This window comes from Canis lupus, chromosome 18 (assembly GCF_048164855.1).
Source record: "Canis lupus baileyi chromosome 18, mCanLup2.hap1, whole genome shotgun sequence".
Lineage (NCBI taxonomy): Eukaryota > Metazoa > Chordata > Mammalia > Carnivora > Canidae > Canis > Canis lupus.
The window spans coordinates 1102940-1125340 of record NC_132855.1 but is presented as its reverse complement, the minus strand read 5'-3'; the positions used below and the strand labels follow the sequence as shown (position 1 = coordinate 1125340).

At 44.2% G+C, this 22401-nt stretch overlaps 1 protein-coding gene across 1 annotated transcript in view; it reads left to right on the top strand.

Moving 5' to 3' along the window:
* The window catches only part of PTPRZ1 (protein tyrosine phosphatase receptor type Z1), a 159787-nt gene that overhangs the window by 78289 nt on the left and 59097 nt on the right, over positions 1-22401 (top strand). Inside the window, exons 3-8 of the mRNA XM_072783268.1 lie at positions 2206-2385; positions 4505-4656; positions 7481-7576; positions 8088-8154; positions 15337-15494; positions 15649-15799. Of these exons, the coding sequence (XP_072639369.1) occupies positions 2206-2385; positions 4505-4656; positions 7481-7576; positions 8088-8154; positions 15337-15494; positions 15649-15799 (804 nt within the window). The remainder of the gene's footprint in view (positions 1-2205; positions 2386-4504; positions 4657-7480; positions 7577-8087; positions 8155-15336; positions 15495-15648; positions 15800-22401) is intronic.

The window sequence follows — 22401 nt, the reverse complement described above, 5'->3', positions numbered from 1 at the left end:
CGAGATCCCCAGTTCTTTGGGTAGTCCATGAGTACTGTTGGCGCCCGTGGCCCCTTGCACCATGAGGTCTTGTTTGCCAATTTCCCTTGGGGTTGTAATAAAACCAAATGTACCCCAGTGTCCACTAGGAATTCAACGGGTTGCCCCTCCACTCTGAGAGTTACCCTGGGCTCGGGGAGGGGTGCCGAACCCCGACTCCCCTGGTCGCCCAGGTCCTCCATCTCCAAGACCTTGGCAGGGACCTTAGATCTTTTGTTAGGACAGTCTTTCACCCAGTGGCCCTCTTCCTTGCAATAAGCACATTGGTTTTTGTTCAGTTTAGGGCGCTCCCGACGGGGACCAGGGCCATCCTCCTTACCTGTCCCTGAAGCCAGCTTCTTGAGGTGCCTCCGTCTTTCCCGTGGGTCGTCCATGGTTGTGGCCAGCAGGATCTTGGCCAAGTTTCAGGTCTGCCGGTCACTTAGTTTGGTTTGTTGCTCTTCTGGACTTTCTCTATTATTATAGACTTTTTTTGCTACTATTACTAAGTCCTGCAAGCTCTTCTCCCCCAGTCTCTCTACTCTTTGCAATATCTTTTTAATGTCTGAAGCGGCCTGGTTAACAAAGGCCGTGATAATTGCGGCCTTTGTTTCCGGGGCTTCTGGGTTCCTAGGGGTGCACTGCCTAAAAGCCTCCATGACTGTCTCTAAGAAGGCTGCTGGACTCTCATCCTTACCCTGTCTCACACCATATACCTCGGCCGGATCGGTAGGCTTGCCGAGGAGCCTGGAGACCTGCCGGGAGAGTCTGGCAGTGGACCTAGAGTCTCTCCTTACCTTCAGCCGAGTTGTGTGCTTTGGAGAGTAAAAATGGTTTTAGCCAAGGAGGGGGATTCTCGATCATGTCCTGCCAGACCAGGATGTAGGGCACCTGGTCAGGGTGGCCGTCTGGCTTGTCCCTGAAGATCACGGCCTTAACCTTTAAGATAATAGGTAGGTGGAAAGTTCCTTCTTGGGGCCATCCCTCGTCAAAGGTTGGCCATTCTGACATGCAGTAAGTTTGAAATTTCCCTCTCCGTATGTCTGTGCTCAGATTATGAGCTCTTTCCCTAACGTCTGAGACGTGGGAGAGCATAAGAGGCAGGGGACTGGTTTTTGTCTGCCCCATTATGTCCCCCACCCACACCAAGACACAGCAAAGACGATTAACAAGGACACAATAACACAGACAAACATTCCAGTGTGGCTGCAGAGACAAAACAGAAAGTAACCTGAAAGGGCTGGCAGACGGCCCTCCTTGCAGATGAGGACCCAGTCCTCCCGGCAGGGGCAAGGGACATCTCCTCAAGACCCCCGGTCGACGGCCCACCAGTGCATCCGCCTAAGCCAATGTCAATCTAATACAGATGGGAAATCCTACAGGTAAAAGTACAGTGTAGAGCTCTCAGAGAATATGCGTGCAAAAAGTGGAAAAAGTTGAGTACACTCACCAGGTGTGAAACCCTCTGGATGTGGTCCTGGGGGTCTCTAGGATCCCGGACAAGCCCCCAAATGTTGTGCCCAAGATTGCGAATCCGAGAAACCACTGAGGAGCTGACACCGATGCAAGTACACGAGGGTTTATTCACAAGCTCGATCTTGGGTCCAAGTCCCTGCTCTGCTGTGTCGGGTGCATTTGGACCCAAGCTCGAGCTTGTGAATAAACCCTCGTGTACTTGCATCGGTGTCAGCTCCTCAGTGGTTTCTCAGATTCGCAATCTTGGGCACAACATAACAAATAACAAACAAGAGTGAGAGAGAGGAGGAGACATTTCAGGGAAAGCATGAGGATCACGTAGGTGGGGTGACAGGAGGCCAGAAGGGACCCGCCCTACGGAGCACACAGGGAGGCCAGAACCTGGCACCTGCCGCACCTGCTGGGTGGACCTGGCCTTGCACAGGCCGGAGAGGTGGTGGGAGGCCGCTGTCGATTAGCCAGGAGCGAGGGCTGAGCCGAGCCCTTGCTGAGTCAGAGCTCGAGCGGCTTCACAGAGGCCTCCGACCGTGGATCACAGCAAAGCCCAGAACCCCACCCTGGCACAACTGCTTTAGGAACCGATTCAAAGATGTTCCAGTATTTTCTACTATTATATCTATGGTTACGAAATGTCTGGACTACTTGAGAATACAAAGCTGAGCTTTTGCACAGTATCTAAAAAACTAACTTCTTACCCTTTCCTTTCCCTAGGAGCACTGAATCAAAAAAACTGGGGAAAGAAGTACCCAACGTGTAGTAGCCCCAAACAGTCTCCCATCAATATTGATGAAGATCTTACCCAAGTCAACGTGAATCTTAAGAAACTTAAATTTCAGGGTTGGGATAAAACGTCTTTGGAAAACACGTTCATTCATAACACGGGGAAAACAGGTAAAATGTTTGCATTTTGTTTGACTTGAGTGTGCCTATTGGGCTCAGAGTATGTTTATATCAATTTCATTTTATTTTCATTTCCTTCATTTTATTTCATTTCCTTTTTGTGTGTGTAAAGTACTATGAACTGCCCTGAAACTATAGTAGAAGAAACCAAGTAGAATACAGTAAATCGGAAGTTTAGATGACATTTTGAAAATGTGTACAAAAATAAAATGACCTGGGTCATCCCATCCTGTTCTCCAATAATAGAACAATAGTGATGCCTCCACCAGAAGATGTGATAACACAGGATACAGCTGATGCAGTTTAATAACTCCATCTCTGGTTAAATCACCTAGTTAATCAGAATTTCCTTTCCTCGGACACTGTGTTGGCGCTTGTTTGCTCAGCCCCATGCTATGTTCAATATTGGGACACGAAAAAAAGCAATCAACTATAATTGAATTTTAAGAAAAGAAATTAGTAAAAAAAATAAAGAAATTAATGCTTCTATATAGAAAGTTCAAAATTATATACTGTCCTCAGAAAGAATTCTCTAAATGCTTTTTTAAAAGAGCTGTCTTTTTTTTCCCTAAATATACAAAATATAATACCACAAAAAAATTCCAGTAAACAATAGAGGGACAAAATAATCTTCAAGAGTGAATAACTTTCCTTTTCTGATACTATATTTTAAACAAAATTGTATGTATATGGGGAAGTTCTATAATAAAAGCAAATATACTCATCAGAAAAACTATTCTAAATTATAATAGAAGCTATGTTGAGTGGTTTTATCATTAGTGAGTCTTTATTCTTGATATTTTGGTAATGCAATTATTTGAATGTAGTAATTTTAAGTCCAATGAGGGTAAGAAATTTTCTATCAGTTCCTATACACACTAAGCATTTAATAGGTGTTCTTAAATTAATGAATAACTAATAAAATGATTATACATTATAAGATGTTCATTAAATACATAACAGCATATTGTCCCGAAACTTGACATTCTCATTACCAGTCTTGAAAGATGTTACAGAGGAGTAAAGCAGGTAATATCTGCTTTATTTTCCTTAGTGGAATCTAGTTAAATGCTTGACCTTTTTAGGTTCACTGCTGGCTCTTTCAAGTGGAACCGTGACGGGTGGAACGTTTAGCAAGTTACCTAAACTCTATGATTCAGTTTCCCTGTCTGTAAAAGGGTGTATTAATGGTGTCCCTTCCTTCATTGTGTGAGGTTGTGTAAAAGGCAAGTGTTTAACACATATAAAGTACTCAGTGCAGTGCCCAGCACATTGCAAGTGATACAGAAATGTTGAGCATTGCTGCTACTGTGCTTGTTGTTGTTGTTATTATTACTAATGGAAGTTTAGGTCTCTAGCCAGCTGGCCAAGATGTTGGGTTCAGTCCCTAATGCCAACCATGGTTTCTTGCCTCATGGAACAAAGACTATTTAAATCTGATGGAGAGACAGTAAAAGGCTCTTAAAAGAAGCATTGGTTTCAGACCGTTTGTAAAATAGAGTCAAAATATCTGCTGTGGAGCTCAAACAAGAGCAGTTAAGATTCTGGTTTGCCCCTTGGGGTGCAAACATCACATGGCTAAGACCCCTCCAGTGGGAAGGGATTTCCCACCCGACAGAAGTGCGGGAGCCTCCTGAAGCGGGGATGATGCCTGCTTGCAGGGACCAGGACATGGGACACGACACCTGCTGATAAAGAGTGGGGAGGGTTGAAAGTGAGGGGGGGCACCTCCAAGGGAAGACATTTCTTCTCCACTTTTCTGTTCCTTCTCTCTCTGCGCTGTCCCCTCAGCACCATCAAATGCCTTAGGAAAGCAGAGCTGTGGGGCAGGTGATTTCGGGACGCCAAGCAGAACAGGGCAGAGGGACCAGCTGCCTGCTGCAGTTCGAGTCCTAAGGCAGTGAAGGTCTTTGTCTTAGTTCACTGAGATACATCCAGTGTATCTTTGCAGAGTTACAAGCTTAGCTTCCAAATGGCAACTTCATTGTTTTTCATTTAGCAAATAATTTTTTTTAATGTACCTCTGACTGAGGAAAAGTTAGTTGAAATTTGTAATTTTGATGTTCAGAAAGAGATGCAATTCTGTGTTGTCTTTTTTTTTTCTCTAAAGTGGAGATTAATCTCACTAATGACTACCGTCTCAGTGGAGGAGTTTCAGAAATGGTGTTCAAAGCAAGCAAGATAAGTTTCCACTGGGGAAAATGCAATATGTCTTCTGAAGGATCGGAACATAGTTTAGAAGGACAAAAATTTCCACTTGAAGTAAGTCTGGTTCCACGGGTTACTCTGTTTCGTTTTCTAAACCATTGAGATTTTTATGTAGTGTATGACTTGATTAATTTATGATCAAATTTTATAAATTATAGTTATATCTGTCTGGTTTCTTGGTTGATATCTGCCTTCCTCACTGGACTAAGCTCAGTAAGACCCATACTTGATTTTCCGCTTCTTGGCAACCCAGGGGGCCACACTATAGACGTCTGACGTCTGAGCAGATGTTGAGTAAAAGAAATGAAATTTCTCTTACAGCTCAGGAGGAGGAAAAAAAAAAGAAAATTTTATCAATTTACTGGAGTATCAGAGAAATGCAAAATAAAATGAGAACATTTTTCAGTTTTGAATTTGGTAAAAAAGGGATCCCTGGGTGGCGCAGCGGTTTGGTGCCTGCCTTTGGCCCAGGGCGCAATCCTGAAGACCCGGGATCAAATCCCACGTCAGGCTCCCGGTGCATGGAGCCTGCTTCTCCCTCTGCCTATGTCTCTGCCTCTCTCTCTCTCTATCATAAATAAATAAAAAAAATTAAAGTTTGAATTTGGTAAAAAAATATATACATATAATAAATAATGAGTATACAACAAACGCTTTGATACATCTGGAAATAGTATAAATTGGTATTTTCCTTGTTTTTATCCAGAACTTTACACATTTTATTCCCAATGCCCACCATTTCTACTCATAACAATTTAGTCTAAAAAATGAAGACAGGCTCAAAAATGTATGTGCAAAGATATTTAATAATAAAAAATTGAAAGAAAAGGAAATGGTTGCATACATCATGATGGAGGGGCTTGTGGCTGGCTCAGTCTGTGACACATGTGACCCTTGATCTCCGGGTTGGAAGTTTGAGCCCCACATTCAGTGTAGAAATTAGAAATTAGTGAATAAAAATGTATTTAAAAAATATATTATGATGGAATATTACCGATCTTGTAAAAATCATGTGTTTCAATGACTAATTTACACAGAAAAGTTTCATCATGAGATATTAATGGGTTTTTTTCTTTTTTAAGATACTGTTTTTAAAAAGCAGAATATAAAATAATATTGCAGTATCATTACTCTGATTTTGTAAAACATGGAAGCTTGTTAAACAGTGACTGAGGGCCCCGAGTCTGAGTCGGATGGACTAGGGTTGACTACTGACTTCACCATTTAGGAATCATGGACGTGACATTATGCAAATATTTAATTTACCTGAGCTTCCATGTCTCCCTTGTGAAAGTGACATAAAAGGAGTAACACCTGCCTTATGAAGTTATTATGAACATTAAATGAGAGAGAGAATTATTACTGTTGTAAAAATAATTGAGGGAAGCCAAGAAGACATGAACAGTGATTTTCCCTGGGTGACGGCCTGATAGGTGCCTTTTCTTTTCTCCTTCAAAATTCCCATATTTTTAAAGTTAGTTGTAATGAAACTGTGTTCCTTTTGTTGTCAAAATAGTTATTATCAAGAATAAAAATAAGATGAGTGAATTATCTGTTAAAGGACTAAAAAACTTTTAATGTGGATAAGCACATTCTCATTTACAGCTGATCCATTTTTTTTCCCAGTGGATAACTGTTAAGGATATTAATTATCCTTAAGGAAAAGCACATTCATCAAATTTGGTTTGTCGAAGGAAATAAGAGTCAATGCCTTACACATAGAACGTTCTCCCGTCAGGGAGATTCACCCCCACCATTGTGTCTTCTCCGCCGTGCGCTCAGCTGCAGTCACAGCCAGCTACCTCCCGGTGCCCTCGGTCCTCCCCTCTTGCCCCCTGCCCGCCCCCTGCCCACACCCGCCTTCACCTCCTCCACCAGTGTTGCAGCTGCCCCCCCCCAGGTTGGTTTACAGCCCCTCTCCCAGCAGTCTTTGCCATCACCTGGGGCAGGAGCCACGGCCGTCCTGGCCCTCACACCTGCTGTCTCTCCAGTTGTGGCTCCAACCCAGCATCGGCCTTGGCAGAGGCTTTCCAACGGGCTGAGGGGCCCGATTTCCACGCTCGGGACGTGGGGCGCACGGTGAGCAGCGAGAGGAGAGGCTGAAGGAGAACCTCACAAGGGACACAGCCTGGCAGCAGGACAGGACACTCGGAATAAGGACCTTGAAATTCTTTTTGGTATTTTGTAGGTAGACGTGGAGAGTCCTTGAGCGTTTCACCATTAGCAGAACGCGGGGGCCCCGGGCGGCACAGTCCACCGAGCGCCCGGCTCTTGCCTTCGGCTCAGGTCATGATCTCAAGGTTGGGAGGTCAGGCCCTGTGCTGGGCTCTGAGCTCAGTGCAGAGTCTGCTTGAGGTTCTCCGTCCCCACCCCCCTCTGTCCCTCCTCCCCGCAATCGCCCTCTCCCGCTCGCTCTCAAATAAATACAGAAGTCTCAAAAGAACTGAAAGGTGGTATGATAATGTCCAAAAAGGTAACCCAGACCATTAGGAAAGGCACGTCCAGCCAAAGATGAAACCACACTTGAAAGAATTCCAACAAAATAGTCACAGTGATATTTGATAGTTTATCTTATGAGACGGCTTTTCTAGGATGTTATTGCCTCAGTATTCCCTGTTAGCCCCATTGCGGCCGTTTCTGTCCTCCATGTGTCTCACGTTGCATTTCCTTCCTCCCTGCAGGGTGGTAAGTGATAGTGAATGCAGGCGTCTGCACGTGTAATGGATAAAAGATTCTGAAACTGTACAGAATATAGAGTCATGCAGCTTTAAAGAGCCTTTCTAACAGTATTTATTGAATTGGTGAATTACTTTATCGCTCCTGTGGTGCCCTTTGGATGTCCTCGTGTATAATAAAGCTGTCACTGTTGCATCCGCAGATGCAGATCTACTGCTTTGACGCGGACCGGTTTTCAAGTTTTGAGGAAGCAGTAAAAGCAAAAGGGAAGTTAAGAGCTTTATCCGTTCTGTTCGAGGTAATCATGATGCGTAGATTGAACGCTAACCTAATTCCTTCCGCGATCACCTGATATGACGTTTTGAGGCATGCTCTTTGATGGAAGAGCTTGCCAGTGGGAGTAACTGGTGATGGTCTTCAAACAGAATAGCCCCCTGGCTGCTGTGTGGCAGAGGGGGCTCTTGCTTTCACTGATGGGGTACGTGGCTTCCCGCGGGCGGCTGTTGTGCGGCCCGGACTGGCCCCTGGGCACACGCACAGCATCCTAAGCACGTGGAGCAGGGGCTGTGAAGCCGCAGTTTTACGGTGTACTTTTCTCAGTGCAGAATTGAAAAGGTAGCTGATTTCTGTGTGCGTTACTTGTTTTTATCTCCCTGTTTAAAAAACAAGTATGCGTTTGGAGGGCTTTGCTTTTGGGCACTGAAAATGCAATGCATTCATCTTTTCATTGAAGAGTCATCAAATAAGAGTCGTTGAAGAGTTAATCAAATATTTTATCCCATTCTTAGAATGTCATTGTTCTTTAATAGGTTGGCATGGAAGAAAATCTGGATTACAAAGCAATTATTGACGGAGTCGAGAGTGTCAGCCGTTTCGGTAAGCTCTTTGGAGAAATCTCTTTCTTCCAGATTTCTCCTTTGGATGCATGTGAATGTTTATAATATTACAAATGTAAGTTGTTCCAAGAGGAGGAAGGAAAGACCTTTTCAAAGAGGAGCAATCTTTCAGTTCTCACACTTGACGATTTATACGCGTCTCACTAAAGAATATCTTACCTGAAATTTTGGTCTTATAAAAATCATAAAATGTTCATGTCAAGCAGGAAATTGAAGTTTTTTGATTTTATTCTTGAAGATAATGACATCACGCATTTAAAATGTATTTATCTACTCTGGGGGCGCCTGCGTTGGCGTTGGTTAAGCATCCCACTCTTGATTTAGGCTCAGGTCATGATCTCAGGTCTTGGGATTGAGCCCCGAGTTGGGCTCCATGCTCAGTGAGAAGTCCACTTGGGGTTCTGTGTCTCCCTCCGTCCTCCCCCTGTGCCCTACATGCGCTGGAGCATGCTCTTTCCCTCTCTCAAATGAATAAATCTTTAAAAAATAAAATGTATTCATCCATTCTGACTGCATTGTACATTTGTTAAAGACTCTATAATCTGAGACCAGTTAATTTCATAAACATTATGTTTCAAACTGAAAAGAGAATTATTACTCAAGTTAAAATTTATTTCCCGGTGGTTTCCTTGATAGGTCCTTTGCTTTTCCAGTATGACAGGGTTTTTGGAAGAAGGCAAACACTTACATAGAAGAAGATGCCATATGCTTTGATATTGTTCCACCATGGATCTTGGCATTTGTCACGGTGAATGCTTGTGACAACATGGGCAACAGACAGCCAACCTGTTATTATTGTTATTTTATTTTTAGTAAGCATCCACACACACGGTATTAAAGCTGCTGCTCTGAGTTACTGCTAAAATAAGAATCATTCCTCTCCAGGAAGCTGCAAAATTTTGAAAGCAGGAACCAAATTCATATAGATCCTTTTTGAAAGCAAAAGCCAGGCCTAGCATTGATTCCTCTCTGTCGCCCACATGTGATGATCTTGATTGACAGAACTTTGCAGAAGTCAGGAATCGGTGAGCTCACGCAGGGCTGCTTTCATTGGGTTTTTTTTGAAAGGTGCAATCAAATGCAAGATGAAGTTGTTACCTCCCTCCATCCACTCGATTGCGGAATTGGGCACTGAATGCCATAAGCCACGCTTAATTTTTCCCTCACTTAGTCGGAAAGTGGATTCTATCAAGACTGAAGGAAGGCAGCTTGTTTGAATCCCTACACTGAAACTCGTGCGGAACGTGAACTCTGAATGTCCCCAGGCCTTGCGGCAGCCCCAGGGCCCAACTAGAGGGGGTTAGTCCTGACTTGGGCTGCAGCACTTGGGCCACTTGTTCCCGAGGCTTCATCGTTGTTTCTGGGTCTCCCTAGGAGCGTCCTATGAGGCTCACAGGAGTTTAAGAACCAATTTGCTCATATTCTTTGGCTAAGGTTTCCTTTTGAATGTTAACTGTGCGCAAGCCATTGAGGGAAGCGCTTCATCGGAGCCTCGGCTGCCGCCTAATAACCTCCCTGAGAATCTGGATTCCCAGCAGCGCCATTCGGCCTGTCTCCTGGCTCTTAGTTTGGAAACAGAACTTCCTGTCTCTCGGACTGCCTGGGGCCACTTCCCAATCTGCCCCCCGGGTCCTCTGCTCTCTGAGTCTCTGCCCTGCTACCTGTGCACTGGCTTCTTTCCTCCTCCTTTACCAGAAAAGAGAATAATAATCCTGCAGGTGTATCACCCGCCCCACTAGACACTTAATATTTCAATATAGTCAGCAAGGACACGTGAGCTTATATGGTTAAGAAGTGGTAGTAGAGCCAGGGTGCAGATCCTGCTCTGTCCACAGAGTTTGCTCCCTCTACGCTGTGGGGATTCGTATTAGTTATATGCGTCAATTTGACCTGAATGGTTATTAGATATGATCTGTACAAACCAAATAAGTGAAATCCTCTGAAAGGTAAATGTCTCTATTTTGAGAGTTCTTAGACTAAATCTATCTCAGAGTCTAGAAAATCCCCTCGTGCCCCATAAACTGAAGGCTTCCCAATATTGGCCCTTGGCCGTGGCGGCCGGGAGGCGGTGACGTGGAGCTGCAGCCTCGCTCCCCGGTCCTGCTCCGTATTCTCCTCAGAATGTCAGTTGTTCAACGAGCAACACTTTCCGCGATCATCGAGACTATGAAATCTCTTATTCCAACGTGGGCCGATTCCTCATTTCCTATATTCCTCCAAGAGACAGACCCATGTCCCGTCCGTTCCCCACTCCGACCTCTCCTTCTGTCCCTTCCTTCCACCATACCTGCTCCGTGTTGGGCGAGAGAGCGGGTGAGGTGGCATCGACACAGGCTGGCATGTTGATATCCCCGAGCGGAGTCCACGAAAACAAGAGAACTGTTGGTTGGTTGGACTCTTCCAAGTTGCAGAGGAAGAGACACACCCCAAGGAACATCATCCGTGATTCTCAACTGGGAGTTGGCATAAGGACGCTTTCTGATGCTTTCTTAATCACAAATTCAGCCCAGGAATTTGTATACTGCAGAGTCCTTGCAGACTGTGTTGACATGGCCCCTTCTTAATCTTACCGCCCTAAGTAGCAAGAGTCGGTCAGGTATTTAGGGGCTCTTCCCTGTGCGTGACCCTATCACGGTCTTTGTCTCCTTATCTCCCTCCTATTCATCTTCCCCCCTTGCTAGCAACCTCCTATAAAAGGGGAGCATCTGGTTGATGGGTTAGTCATCAGTGTGTGTTCAAATGAATAGCGACTGGTTGCCAGTACAGCCGCATTGACTCAGGTGTGATTCTCGCCTGTGTTAACAGTAGCGAGGTGATTCAGAGGAAGCAAATGTCTTTGCTAGACGTATATTCAAAAAATTACCTTATTCCAATTTTCTTGAAAGACCATGGCCTCATTGAAAAGCTCTACTTTCAATTGAAAAGTCCTGTGATATCCAAGACAGAAATCTAGGATGTATATGTAAATAACATTTTAAAAACAAAACAAGGTACAAAACAGTATTTCAAGAAAATTCTCTGTTTCACCGTCCCTATTCAGATCTCACCTCCTTTCTTCCTTTGAGTTCTGGCCTCAAAACTCTCACGGTGTCATTTCATTTCCCGCCTAATTTAGCAGTGAGTCAATGTTTGGCTCCTGACTTAATTAGTATTCTCCACATCCGCATTTCCACAGAACATTTGTAGGATAAATTTCATCTTCAGCAGAAAAAAGAAACAGTTGTAGCCCATTGATGATTAAGAAGGAGGTTATTTAATCATAACATTTTTTGGATATTAAAAGCATAAATCTGAAAGTGGGAAACATTCACATATTAAAGATATTTTTCTCAGTTTCAGATAACGTGAATCCGAGTCTGAATTCTGATAATCTCATGTTGATACGAAAAGAGAGGGAGACATACTTTTAGAAGTTACTAATGAATCTGCTAAACCAAGCAGAACTTGAATTTTCCAACGGTTTAAAATTAGATTTAGGTTGTATATACACAACATTATCGATTCAGCCAAGCAGATTTTCATTTCTAAGTTTCAGTCTTAATTTCAGACTGGAAGCAGTTATCTATAATTTTAATTATTACCAGCATTCCCTCCTTCCTTCAAAACTTTCTGGATTGTAGAAAAATTAGCATTCAGTAATTTAACTTCTAAATGGATTTCTTTTTCTTTGAGGCTTTCTGGATATGCCCAGTCTTCATGGAGTTTAGAGTTGGAATAGACTATGAAAATAATCTGGGCCAGTCATTTTACTTTATCAGGTGGAAAGAGGGTTCAAAAAGACCTAACATCTTGCAAAAGCTTCACCGTACTTTTGGTTTTCTTTTTCTTTTTTTAAGATTTAATTTATTTATTCAGAAAGACGCAGAAAGAGAGGCAGAGGCCCAGGCAGAGGGAGGAGCAGGCTCCGTGTGGGGAGCCTGACCCAGGATTTGATCCCAGGGACCCCGGGGTCACGCCCTGGGCCACCAGGTGCCCCTACTCTGGGTTTTCAGTGCCGGCTGCATGTTTAAATCACCAGGGGATGCTTTCCTGCAAATGGAGATGCGCAGGCCCTACTCCTAGAGATTTAAATTAAATCGGTCCAGGTGGGGTCTGGAACACTGGTGGGGTTTTTTGTTTTTTTTTTTTAATATTTTTTTTAATTTATTATTTCTGATAGACATAGAGAGAGAGAGAGAGGCAGAGACACAGGAGGAGGGAGAAGCAGGCTCCATGCCAGGAGCCTGACGCGGGACTCGATCCGGGACTCCAGGATCGCGCCCTGGGCCAAAGGCAGGCGCTAAACCACTGAGCCACCCAGGGATCCCCAACACTGGTGTTTTTATTTAAAGCCCCGCAGCTGATCGGAAAGCCGGCTGACGCTGTGGCCGGCGGGTAGAGGCGTCCTGGGTTCCTGTGCAGCCCCGGGGCCTCCGGGTAGCCTCGGGGAGCTCAAGCAGCGGGGTTGCTTCTCCCGCAGCAGCCGGGCCGCGGGGGGCTGAGGCCCGGGGGTCCTCCCACCGCAGCTCATGCGGTCACCGCGCCCCGTGTGCCCCACGCGCCCCCAGCTCCCACCACCTGCTCGGTTTCCACAGAGCCACGCGGATGATGCTCTCATCAACTCGTGAGATGCTGTGATGACTACAGTAGCATCGGGCTCCCGGGCGAGGCCCTAGTGCACCACCCCCCAGCTTGGGGCAGGGGGTCCCCCGCACCCAGTGGGGCGTGCTCTGAGGGGAGGAGGACAAGGGATGGGGAGGGGAGGGGGACATGGGACAGGGAGGGGAGGGGCACTCGGGATGGAGAGGGGAGGGGGCATGGGATGGGGGGGCGAGATGGGGAGGGGAGGGAGACACTGGGAGGGGAGGAGGCCATGGGATGGAGAGGGGAGGGGGCCACAGGATGGAGAGGGGAGGAGGACAAGGGACGGAGATGGAAGGGGGACATGGGATGGGGAGGGGAGGGGGCACATGTCCTCTGGCTGGCACATTGCTGTCTGAGTGAGGGCTGGTAGGCGGAAAGCTGAGTAGCCAAGACGGTGCTACTGAGAAGTGCTGCTGGGAAGATCCAAAAGCAAAAATGGGAGGATCCTAGGAAAAAGATACAGTTGGAATGTTTCAGAGGTGTAAGGCCAGATGGAAAGCTCTACCAATTTTTTAATAGGAATTCTCTATTCTGAGCCTGAGGGGCTCAATGGTTGAGCTCAATGCCTTCAGCTCAAGGTATGACCCCGATGTCTTGATATCAAGTCCCACATTGGGCTCCCTGCAGGGAGCTGCTTCTCCTTCTTCCTGTTGTCTCTGCCTCTCTCTCTGTGTCTCTCATGAATAAATAAATAAAATCCTTTTTAAAAAAAAAAGGAATTCTTTATTCTGGGCACAAGATATAAAATCATTATTGTTGTATGTAGAAATAAAATCCATATTTATTATCCTGTATATTGTATCCAGACTATGCTTTCCATCCTGTCTTACCATTTATTTCCTTAGTAGTTGCTTTTGATAAATAGATCTTAATTATCATGTACTAGACGTCATCATTTCTCCCTTTATGGTGAAAGCTTCTTGTGTGCCATTTCAGAAATCTCAGCCTACTTTAAAGTCATAAAAATAATTTTCTATTTTCCTCTAAAAAACCTTATGATTCTGTTCACATTTAGATCTCTAATCTACTTAGAACTCATGGTGCTTACGGTGTGAGGTAGGGAATCATGATTCAGCTTTTCCATGAGGACAGCCAATTGATACAGCACTGTTTACTCAAAAGGCTGTCTGTTCCCACTACATGGTAATTTTTCCTGTCTTAAACCAAGTGACTCTATATGTATGGGTCTGGGTTCTCTATTCTCTTTCATTATTCTCTTTGTCTATCTTTGCATGAATATGTCACTGTCATGATTTCTATAGTTTAATAAAATAGATCTTCTTACCTGGTAGTGAAAGTTCTCCAGTGACTTTGTTATTGTTCAAGATTGTCTTAACTTTTGTTTTCCATTTAAGTTTTAAAATCAGTGTGTCAGTAAATACACATACATACACACATGTACAGAAGCTTCTGGGATTTGTTGACTCCATAAATCAGTTTGGGGACAATCAACACCTTCACAATACTAAATCTTCTGACTCATGAACTTGGTATTTCCCATCATTTTAAGGTTTTTATCTAATCTCAAGAAAGTTCTGTGATTGTCATTGTAGATGTCATACTCATCATTTGTTAGGTTTGCTTGTATTTGATATTTGTTACGTTGCTTTAAGTTTCATTTTCTGTTGTTTGATACCAGTACATAGAAATAAAATTAATTTTGGTATATTGGTCCTATGTACAGTGACTTTACAAAATATATTTTTTAATTCTAAGTCTATAAATCCTTTTCAGTGTTTTCCATGCACAATCATGTATTTGGAAAATATCCAATATTTATGATTTTTTTTTTCTTTTTCTTACCTTATTGCACTGGCCCAGTCCTCCAGTTCAGGGTTAATTAGAAATGGTGATAGCAGGAGTTTTTTCTCTCATTCTTTATCTCTAGGAGGAAAACTTACCCAGTAAGTCATTCTTAAATACAATGTTTACTACAGGCTTTTGTTTTTTGTTTTTTTTTTAATTTTTTTTTAATTTTTTTTTATTTATTTATGATAGTCACAGAGAGACAGAGAGAGAGAGGCAAAGACATAGGCAGAGGGAGAAGCAGGCTCCATGCACCGGGAGCCCGACGTGGGATTCGATCCCGGGTCTCCAGGATCGCGCCCTGGGCCAAAGGCAGGCGCCAAACCGCTGCGCCACCCAGGGATCCCCTACAGGCTTTTGAAAATAATCTTCACCAGAATATGGTTTTGCTTTTGATGTTTTTCACAAACTGGTATTAAGTCTTCTCAAATGATTTTACTGTATCTACTAAGATGATTACATGATTTCTGAATATATTTTATATGTGAAATAATCTCTCCAGTTGAGAAATCAGTCTCTGAAAGTTGAAATATTTAACCCTATGTAGCAATATTTGTAAAGAAATTCAAAATATGTTGGTTTTGTCACCATTTTTGAAATGTATCTCAAATATTCTTAGTTTCATTTCTTATTACATTTATAACAAACCATATGCCTCTGTTTCATAGAAGCCTTGAGCCACTCAAGTTCAGGTGTTGAGATTCCAACCGAGATGCATGTTGTTACTTTGTAGGGAAACAGGCTGCCTTAGATCCCTTCATATTGCTGAACCTTCTGCCAAACTCGACTGACAAGTATTACACTTACAACGGCTCATTGACATCTCCTCCCTGCACAGACACTGTGGACTGGATTATTTTTAAAGATACAGTTAGCATCTCTGAAAGCCAGGTAATCTTGGAAATTCAAACAAATGCAGAAATTTGAAGCAACTTAAAAATAATTACTTTCTAAGATTTACTACTGAATATCTATTTTAAAGCATTTGCAGATGCCTTTGAAGCAGATATGTTAAGCTATATGTTAAATGATGTTTTTTTTCCAGTTGGCTGTGTTTTGTGAAGTTCTTACAATGCAGCAGTCTGGTTATGTCATGCTGATGGACTATTTACAAAATAATTTCCGAGAACAACAGTACAAATTCTCTAGACAGGTGTTTTCCTCATATACTGGAAAGGAAGAGATTCATGAAGCAGGTATGTATTGAAATATAATTCTTCTACTACTTTTACAGATTCAATGTTATAGCAGATAATTGTGGAATAATGGGAAATATACAAGACTTAGATTTTAGAAATATTTGATTATTAGCTTTATAGCTTTAGGTAAGCTATTTGACTTCTCTGAATCTCACCACATTTATAAAATAACATGTAAAAAGAGCTGTCCTTGGTGCTTCTGGGTGGCTCGGTCGGTTAGGCATCCCACTCTTGAATTTAGCTCAGGTCATGACCTCAGGGTCATGAGATTGAGCCCTATGTTGGTCTCCACATTCAGCATGGAGTCTGCTTGAGATTCTCTCCCTCCCTCTGCTTCTGTCTCTCCTTCTGCTTGCATACTTTCACATTCTTTCTGTCTTTCTCAAAATAAATCGATAAAAACTTTAAAATAAATAAAGCTGTTCTTCCCCACCAGAATTATCCCATTTTGCAGATGGGAAATACTGAGATTCAGTAAGGAAAGTGATTATTAAACACATAGTAATAGATGGCAAAACCACATGCACAAACTTCCAAATGCACATTAGTGTTTGTGCTAAGAGCTTCAGGAAATGAATGCATACGCGGCTTAGGTCCACAGAGTTTGGGGAGGTCACTTCTGGTTGAGGTGGTCAGGAGCCTCGGTGAGAGAACAACATTTGAGCTGAGCCTTGGTGCATGATTTGGGGTGTAAAGTGTTAGTCTTTGTGTTGGCAGCTCTGAAGGAAGAGTATAACATGGGGATGAAAATCAAATGGACTGTATTCTTAATGAATAAAAAGGAAGTCTTTCCCCCAGTTTCCTTCTTTGGGGGAAAAGATGTTTGTCAGGGCCAGCAATGGAGAGAACACCAGGGAGATGTCTCCAGAGTGCCCTCTGTGTCTTTTGAAGTTGACACACAGTCATAAGCCTTTGAAGATGTCCAGAGAACACAATCAGATACACCTACTGACTTTTCCTTTTCCATTGACATTGATAATGTACCAGCTGATGAAACAAATGGGTGAAATAGCCTTTGCTTTGGGGACTTAAAACATTTCCAAGTACACGGCCTTCTTTGATCTCAGCTGTACGATGAATTTTTGGCCGTCTGTAATATTAATCTAATAATCATCTGCTTTTGAGGATTAGCATTAAAACAGCATGTTTTTATTATTTTAATGTAATGTTTATGAGAAGTATTTATCCTTTAACAGCAACAGTAAAATAGAGCACAACAGAGATGAATAGCTACCTACATGTAACATGACAATAAATTTCTAATTGAATTGCCCCAAAGTGAGGAAATTTCATTATATTTCTACCAGCAGTACTAAATACTTATAACATTCTGCTGGTAAATAATAGAGAATTGATTAGGAAAAAAAAAAACTACATTTAACCATCTCCTTTGAAAAAATACAATAGATCAAATAACATATTAAATAAATATGATATTTATTTGCTATGTACTTTTGTCAGTTGTATTTTATTAAAACCCTTCAGTGGCTTTCCATTGCTTTTAGAATAAAACCCAAACCATTCATCATTACATGGTCCTGTTTAGCACTTACTCGTCTTAGCATTTATTCTCCGCCACTGGCTTCCTTCTCTTGTACTGAATGGACTCTTTGATATCCCGTGAAGATGGAAAATCACATTCTCCCAGGTTGTATTTTTACATGCTATTTCCTTGCCGTGGCTGTCTTCTCTGCTGTTTTCACTTGCCTGCCTCCTCCTTGTTCTTCAACACTCAAGCAGACTTTGTATCCACTGGGGAGCCATCTCTGAGTCTGTCTCCATCCTCACCAAGCCTGGCTGTGGCCCGGGCATAGGACTGTGCACGTGTGAAGGTGCCGTGCCCATGGAGGACAAAATCAGTGTTGCTCACATGGAGTAGTGTCATTTCCATGCATCCAAAGTGTGTAGCAGTTGCCACAGTATAAGAATTGTCTGTTTACTTACTCGCCTCCCCCACTGGACATGGGCTCCGTGTTGGAAGTAATTAAGTCTTTACCTCCATTGCTGGGCTAATACAAGGCTCTCCTTCAGCAAATATTCGCTGAAAGAATCCGTTTTCATATAATAAAAATTTAGCAGGGCAGCTGGGTGTCTCAGTCCGTTGAGTGGCCAACTCTTGGTTTCTGCTCAGGTCATGATCTCAGGTTTGTAAGACGGAGCCTAGTATCTGGCTCAGCCCTCACCTGGAGTCTGATTAAGATTCTCTCCCTCTCACTCTCCCTCCCCTTATGCTCCACTCCTGCTCATGCTCCTTCATGCACTCACTCTCTCTAAAATAAACAAAATAATTAAAAAAAAAAAAAAGTTATGCTTGATGGGTGCCTCTTGCACTGTTTTATGTAAAAACTTTGTGTAGGACATTGTTCTTTTCACAGATAAGTGATGAAACCAAGTAATAACAAAAGCAGCAATAATCACCATGTATTGTGTCCACCAGTGGTTTAACTGGGCACGGAACCGTGTGAATCTGATTGCAGCTTCCCAACACCATCGTGGAGTTGGCCTTATTTTTCTTGTTTTACAGTTTGGGAAGCTGATGCCAAGTGGCTTGCCCTGCACAGAGCTATATCTTTATACCTGAACACAGATCTGATTCTAAAGCCTCCCAAGTTTTACAACAAAAACTGATGGCCTTAATGACATGACACTTTAAAAAAAAAAATAGCATTGGCAGGGTGTCTAGCTGGCTCACTCATTAGGACATGAGACTTCATTTCTTGTTCAAGAAATTAATTTCTTGTGTTCAAGGCCCCCCTTGGGCATGGAGCCTACCAAAAAAAAAAAAAAAGGCATTGGCTTTTTTCAAAAACTAGAAAGATTGAATTCTTGGTTTTTCCATCATGAGTATTTGCATTTATTATTTGCATATTCCTGGGCATATTCCTGTGATGCTTTTCTTCTTAATGGACACACTATACCCCTTCTACTTTCTGGGACTTAATTTGAGAATAAAAATTGAGGATTGCATTTATGTCCTGGTTTTAATCTTTATTAAACTTAAAATGAAAATAAGTTTTTAATTATATGAACATTATTTAAAAAGGCAGAGAACACATATAAACACAGGAAAAAAAGTAAAATCCTATGTAATGTCATGGCCCAGAGATCACCACCATGAGGATTTTGGTGACTATCCTTTCAGGACTTTCTCTTAAATTGGAAATATATTCTTATGCCTCACAAAAATGAGACTACAGTACATATATGTTTGTTGATTTTATTTTACTCGATGATACAAATATATCAATACAGCATTCTTAATTTTGTGTAGCATTCCATTGTATAGTCATAACAGTTTACTAATCCAGATGCTCAATTTTGGACACTCAGGTTGCATTAGTATACTTTGATATTGCAAATATCTAGCATCCTCATTTTGACCAAGAGAGAAGAGGTGGCATGAAAATTGTCAGAATATGGTTTTTAGTAAATGCACTGTGGAAAAAATACATTTTGCAAAAAACACACTGCAAATAATTGCAAAAACCACGTGAGGTCTGTATATCTATGTAAACTCCCGCAAGGTACAGATTAAGACGTGTTCATTTTTGCATTCATAGCAGGAACTCAGTGAATGTTTGTAAATGAATGCGTATTTTACTCCTATTTTACTAGAACTTCGGCCCTGTGTTTTTGCGTCTCTGTGTAGAGCTGCCCTTTATTAGAGACATTTCTTTTTGGCATCGTGGGATGGACCCCGCCTCTTCTAAGAACCACAGAATTTAACAGAACCTTGAAGGAGTCCGTAAAAACTGTCTTCGATAATGAGACATCTGTGTGACTAACTGTACAAACACAGCATGCGTGTGAAGGAGGTGAAGTTCAACTTCGAGCTCTCCTGCCGCCTTCTTAGCAGGTCTCTCCCGCAGCTAAGAAGCAGGGACCTCCCGGAGCACAGCGGGGGAAGAGCTGGGGCTTTAAAATCCAGTCGGCCTCTGGTATCAGACCCTGCTGCCAGTACTTACTGGTTAAATGAGAATTGTCAAGTCACAGGGTGCCTGGGTGGCTGTCAGTTAAGCGCCTGACTCTTGATTTCGACTCTGGTCATCTCTGGGTCACCAAGTCAGGCCCGCCTCAAGCTCTGCGCTCAGCGAGGAATCTGCTTGGGATTCTCCACCCTCCTCCCCACCCTGCCCCGCGCATGCACACAAAGGCTCACACACTGTCTCTAAAATAGATAGATAGATAGAATCTTTAAAAGATTGTCAAGTTACTGGACCTATAAAATCAGACCACCTTGTTGTGAGGTTTAAATGGGCTAAAGTCTGTAACGCAGTACAGTCCCTCGAACATAATATGTCCCAGACTTGCCGCTGCTATGCATGGAGTGTGTGCATGCACACAGCCGTGTGGTGCGTGTCAGGGGGGCAAGCTATCACGACAGGTGTGGGGCGTTCCTCAAGCTTTTCATGTTTTAAGGCTTTGGCTTGTTGAACTAAATCATAAACGCACCTCAGATTTCACTTGCTAGCATTGCAATACATTCAATGCAAACAGTCTAAAAAAATATGATAGAAAATGCTTTTCAAGGCAGGTTTGCATGAAAGGGTGACCCTGCAGCCTAAAACCGCCTTTGAGTCGCGAGACATTTTCTCTACTTCCCTGAAAAATGTCATGATGAATTAAACAGCAGTAGACTCGCCTTCCTGAAGGTCAGTGGCTTTAAATAGCATCCGTTAAGGTCGTGTGGCCGTGACCCCTGGCCTCCAGCTGTATGCAGAAGAGTGACCTGAGGGTCATTTTCTCCCTAGAAGGTCCTGTATCTTGTTGAAGTCAGGCCCATGTGTCCCCGGAAAGGCTGATGACTGGGCTGGAAGCTGAAAGACGCCTTCTGGCCTCTCACCTGAGGCCAGGACGCCACCGCGCACAGGGTCCCGCCGCGGACAGGGTCACGTTGGGGCAGGTCATTTTGGGCTATGGCTTTTAACACTCGTGCTGGCGTTCACGTTCACTTTGTCACGACCTGCTACTCCCTCCTGCCTTCGAGTCTTCGGGCTCCTGGCTGAGGCTTCCCCAGGACCCCCGTGTCTGCAGGGCGGCTGGGCCTCAGCGGGGCTGCGAGCTGTGTTACCCGCACCGGCCTCTGCTCCAGGGGCACACAGCCGGGCTGAACCTGGGGACATCCTGGGGACATCCTGGGCACATCCTGGGCAGGTCCTGGGCACGTCTTGGGAATGTCCTGGACACGTCCTGAGGACATCCTGGGGACATCCTGGGCACGTCCTGGGGACGTCCTGGGCACATCCTGGGCACGTCCTGGGCACATCCTGGGCATGTCCTGGGGACATCCTGGGCACATCCTGGGCACATCCTGGGCACGTCCTGAACACATCCTGAGCAAGTCCTGGGCACATCCCGGGCATGTCCCGGGCATGTCCTGGGCACGTCCTGAGGACATCCTGGGGACATTCTGGGCACGTCCTGGACAGCAGTGACACTTTCTCCGCCTTCCCAGGAGCGCCCGCCCCGCCCTGCCCCTGCCCTGGTACTGAGCTCCCCGAGGGCGAGGACCGCACCCCCTGCTCATGTGGCCTCAGACGGTGACGAGGCCTCCAAGGAGTGACACTTGCAGTGGCTCGCAGAGGAGGCCCCGCCCCCGTTCTTCCTGAGTGAGCGGCCTTCGCCCGTTGCCAGGGCACGAGGTATCCCCCGCGTGACCCGCCTCGGACCCCAGCTCTGTCGTGGCCGGGCCCGGCAGGGGGCCCACGGGAGCCAGCTTCCGCTTCCTGGCCTGTGCTGCTCAAAGACACTACCTGTGACCGGGTCACGAGTGGCTGTGGAAGGCATTGGGCGTGGGCTTCAGTCCTGAAGAAAGCAGGCCTCCCTGCCCCTCAGCCTCCCTGCCCCTGGGCCTCCCCACCCCTCAGAACTCCCTACCCCCCGCCTCCCCGCCCCCCGGCCTCCCTACCCTCGGCCTCCCCGCCCCTCAGCCTCTCCCAACCCCCGGCCTCCCTATCCTCTGGCCTCCCTACCCCTGGGCCTCTCTGTACCCCCCCACCCCCCCACCCCTGCCTCCCTGCCCCTCGGCACTCCCCATGATGAAGGAAATTAGTTTTGCTACTATTTATTGTATCAGTTAGTAGCTTGTGTTGGGTGTCTGAGTACATGTGAATCTGGAAAACTCTTCTTGGTTTTTAATCCAAGTACGGTGCTTTACAGAGTATATATCCTGCGAACATAACATAAGCCAATTCCAATAAGGAAAACCTGGAAAATTTAGTGCAAATTAATAACTTACCCCATGACCATTACCCAGCTTTTTGTGTGTACACCAAACGTAGTGTATATGGAATGAACTAGATTGTTCTTTTAAAGATCCATCCCTACCCTGTAGAAGGGCAGCCCTTTGGCAAGACCATAAGCAATATACAGCAGTACGGGTTTTCCTCTGGAGCACATTCTAAAGTGTATTATTCCCATAAAATCACCTATTTCAGCATCTAAATGATAAAGTCTAGCTAAAGGTTTATAACATATTACTAAGCTGTTGATTATCACTAAACAAAAGGAACATTAAAAAATTTCCTGGGGCACCTGGGTGACTCAGTGGGTTAAGCATCTGCCTTCAGTTCGGGTCATGATCTCGGGGCCCTGGCTCA